The sequence below is a fragment of the Amblyomma mixtum genome, chromosome 9 (assembly GCF_055824585.1).
Source record: "Amblyomma mixtum isolate Tamu chromosome 9, ASM5582458v1, whole genome shotgun sequence".
Classification (NCBI taxonomy): Eukaryota; Metazoa; Arthropoda; class Arachnida; order Ixodida; family Ixodidae; genus Amblyomma; species Amblyomma mixtum.
The window spans coordinates 17,787,799-17,792,230 of NC_143020.1; the positions used below are offsets into that span (position 1 = coordinate 17,787,799).

At 47.7% G+C, this 4,432-nt stretch overlaps 1 protein-coding gene across 1 annotated transcript in view; it reads left to right on the forward strand.

The window, feature by feature from the left end:
- Positions 1 to 2,298, forward strand: part of LOC149328413 (lipase lipl-1-like) — a 60,770-nt gene extending 58,472 nt beyond the window's left edge. Inside the window, exons 8-9 of the mRNA XM_089558991.1 lie at positions 588 to 656; positions 2,065 to 2,298. Of these exons, the coding sequence (XP_089415117.1) occupies positions 588 to 656; positions 2,065 to 2,298 (303 nt within the window). The remainder of the gene's footprint in view (positions 1 to 587; positions 657 to 2,064) is intronic.
- Positions 2,299 to 4,432: the final 2,134 nt, after the last annotated feature.

Sequence of the window (4,432 nt, forward strand, 5' to 3'; positions counted from 1 at the left end):
TTAAAGGTTCAATAAATGAAAGTGAAAGTGAAACTCTGAGTGGCTGCGAGAGCGTGTGTATAAATTATAATCTTCTCATCTACCGTTTGAAACTTGTTTTCTGGATTACCCCATAAAACTGCATATTTTATGCATATACATTATGCATTAAAACATGCGTTCATTATGCAACCGGTCACTGCATGAGAAAAAACGATTCAGCGAACTCAAGGCCAATTTCCAGCTTCCCCAGGGTTGAAACAAATGACAGCTTGCATGACCGGCTGTACCTGACAAGTTTTTCTTTTCTCCGTGAAGGTGATTACTTCCTGATAGTCAAAAACATGTCTACTCACGCCAAGATGAATATAAGAGAGGGTTACCAGAGAATATATTAAAAGAAAGACACTTCTTTTCCAAATTGGGGTTGTGAACACCCAATCTAAAATTTACGCTCAGCCATACCTGCAGATGATACCACTTTCTCGTAAAGTCCTCCGCACCCCCTTTAACAGACTCTTTGATGTGTAAAAGGGCGTTTGAGGATAGCACGTTTCGCAACACGTTTTTGTTCGTGGCTTGTTAACATTAACATGAATTAATTTCAGCTCTACACAACTAAGAACTTCGTGATGTACGACTACGGGCACGTGGAAAATAAGAAGCGCTATGGACAGGTGAGGAAAAGTATTTTACGATAATTTGCAGCCTTTGAAACTCCTAAAAGCAAATAATTTTAATATATCTTCCACGATGTTCGTATCATGGGTTTCGGTAAATATGTGCTTTTTCTTTGCTGGGGAAACTGTCATAATGGGCACGCTAATATCTTTGAAATGTTTCTTGAAATTATGCATTTGGTACGAGATTTACTTGCATTTAGCTCACTCAGAAAGCTACTTAATATATCAGTTCTTGTACAAGGCTATCGATAGGAACAACTTGTGTAAGCACAAATAGCGCGATGGCAACGCAGAGTGACGATTCGGCCTAGTTGATTCAGGGCTTACAAGGAAGGACGGCCACGTAGCCAGAAAACGGACGAACAAAAGAACCCCAGGAGGTCGAAATTTCCGGATCTCTTCACTACGGCGTCCCTCATAGCCTCTTAGCCAAACCAAACAAAACAAGCGCTGTCTTGTCAGCGCTTGTGTTCTGGTGACAACGCATTTGCCATCATTTTCTGGTGACAACGCACTTGCCATAAGGGCCTAAGGCTCACATGCAGTTCCATACCTGCACGTTCGTGAATATAAGAACGTCCGCGGGACACTAAGCTTGTGATGTACCCTGCACCTGCAAATACCGAAAAGAAAAAAGAACAGCTTGAAGCCATGGTCTCTACCAGTATGGCGTGTATTCTTACCAAGCAAGCTCGCACTTTAAGTGGTAATGGTACCTGGTCCCTCTTCAGTGCGTTCGAAGTTCTTAAGAGCATCTTGAAAGCTAATCTACTTTCTCTATAGCAGGTGCGTTCCAGACGAATATTAGTTCTGAGAGCTTTGTAGCTGGTGCATGGCCGAGTTCGTATAACGAAGCCGACACAATCTTTTTTAGACTCCAAAGAACACCGCCAGCGTCATGCTCTATGCCGTGCTGCAACACGCGATCTTGTAAAATCGTTTCCGACGTTGTCTTGGTAAGGCGACGACATTCATAATTTGGAGGCTTCGCACTGTACCCCTGCACGCATGCTCGCTTCGCGTGCGTTATAAAATTTTCAGGAACCCAAAGGTTACTACAATTTGTTGCTGAAACATTCTCAATAGATTTCGGGTACAAATCCCGAACTAATTTGCATGCTATCACTAGCTTGCCTAATGTAATTCAGGCATTGTTTCCGTGTTCTCTTAATCCGTCATTTAAGCAATGACCAATCGGGCGACATACTTGGCACCACATGAAAAAATTTACCGAAGAAAGAGATAGGCTTCTCAGATATGAACCAGTAAATGTCACGGTTTTGGATTGGTGCTGTTTTGTTTGTTTTGCAAGTCTTAAGTATTCATTTGGTTCATATCTTTTTTTTTCTTCTTAGGCAGCGATTTGCTTAATGTAACACTTCGGATGTGGTTGTTTTTTCAGACGAGGCCTCCTGCTTACCCTCTGGAGCGCATCACCGTTCCCGTGGCTCTGTTTTCGTCCAAAGGAGACGCACTCGCTGACCCAGACGACGTGGCTAGCCTCGCAGAGAGGCTGGGCTCAAGGCTGCTCTTCAACAACATCTTACCGCAAGCGGACTTTGCCCACCTAGATTTTGCCTTCGGCTACCAAGCGACGCATTTCCTCCACCTGCCAATGATCGACACTCTCCTATGACATCAGCGAATGATCGAAGGAGGATCCTGAAAAGAAACAGTAAAGTTGCGCCCGTGCACTCGGAGAATTTGCCGTTTTTGAGTAAGTCGCCAAGCGTTCACTAATCGGTGTCTTTCGCAGCTAAAAATAAAACATTATGCTCACTGCTCTCCAACAGCGTCCCTTGACACAACTGCGCTGTCCGTGGTCCGCGTCTGGGTTTGGGCACGTCTGTAAAACACACATGTCTGTCAGCGCGGCTACTGCGACCGCAGAAAGCATTGCTGTTCGCCTCACACTATGGCAACGCCTCCAACTTGCGTCACTGTCAGCTTTCATGTACGTTTGGCGCCTGAAGTGAATGACTGAATGAAGCATGGAAGTTGTGTCAGTACTTCATTCACTAAAATTATTGTTTTCGGACTGCGAAATTCGTTTTTCGCTTTCCGACAGCATTTCAAGTAATAGAGCTGTTACCGGAGAATGCGGCAGCGCAGCGAACAATTGTAATTTCTGTACGTTGTGAAGTCAGCAGGGGTGCAGCACCTCTTTGCTACCCTCCTGCAGATGCATTGTATCCTACTGAACCTACCGACGTAGACGAATCCGTATTTTAGCGGAACCTCATAAATGACAACCGTATGTGATTCTTAGTTGCGCATATCTGGGGTCACCTTGTCATCATGGGGCAAATCTTAGCCAGCATGCACGGTGATGAAAACACGACATTCACACCAAAGCGGCCACCGACCTTCTTGATGTTGTGGGCCAACTTACGCGTATACGGAATTACAGCAACAGGCTTCTTTTCTTTCTGCTTAGTCTGCATTTCTTCAATGCAGGTGCGTTTCATCTTTTGCACCAGACTTTTGCGCACAGCGGTAATCATCAGGTACGGATAGCCAGCATTTGTCAAACGCTGCAGAGGCTTGTCAATGCCACTGCCCATTTTAACTCTATCGATGAAAAAATACAGGGGAGGCACTTTGCTGACCTAAAGTGCTGTGAGGCGAAAGTCTTAAGCGCAGTGCTGCTGCTTGTGTCACTGATGTGTGGTTAAGATGTTAAGCTTCGCCTCTAAGAGTGGAACGCGACAGGGTCTTGCCACGGTACCAGGGTGTCCACAGAATGCCATCGCCCGTTCGGCGGTACGCCTTGCTCGTCGGTAAATTGGTTTTTGAGGAAAGGAAATGTAGGTGGTGGTGAAAACGTTATTCGCAACAGGGGAGTTTGGGACAGCCCCACTGCACTCAAAAGTTCATGTCCCGGAGGCTCATGACGCTGGCAGCTTGGCCTGTGGCGATGGCTTGCTTAGCCGGTTCCTCAAAACGCAGTGGGGTCTCCCAAGCCTCCCAAGTGGTAAGGTGCTCCCGGCCCCGCGGGGTAGGATCCGCTGGGCAGCGGAAAAGGATATGGTCGAGAGTGGCTTTGGGGTGGTGGCAGAGGGTGCAGGAGGGGTTTATGTACACTTGGCAATAGCGCAAGCGTATATAAGGGGAGGGTAAAGTGCGTGTATGGAGCCGCCTCCAAAGTATCTGATGATAATTGTCGAGGGAGGGACGAGGTGGAGGGTAGAGCCGACGCTCGGCTTTGCAGGCCTGCGTCATTTCACTGAATGAGTGCATGCGCTCCCGCGAGAACCCCAGGTTGGAGGCCGCCGGTGCCCGGTTGAGAGGACGTTGGGCTAAAGCGTTGGCGGCCTCATTTCCTGGATTCCCAGAGTTGGCAGGCACCCATATCAGCTCCATGTGGCGGGGCGGGAGTGCGACGAGGGAGTTCAGTATGCGAAATGCAGGGACGTGAACTTTCCCACGAGGAAAATTTATTGTGGCAGCTTTAGAGTCGGATAGTATATATCAGGCCACCGTGCGTGTTATGGCCAGGACAATGGCGGCCTCTTCGGCATCCTCCGAATTGGCAGCAGGGGATGTGTGAAGGGTGGCAATCGGTTGGAGGGAGGGTTTCGTGATGGCTACATCCGCGTCCCCGCCCTGAATGCGGCATCCACCCAAACGGCATACGGTTCCATGCCATAGTGTTTGTGGAGTGCCCGTGCGCGAGCTCTAATATATTTGTCTCGCATATATCGGTGGACACCTGAACCTCGCCATAACGGGAAGGGAGGAAGATGGAAGTGAACGAAGACACCTTATTC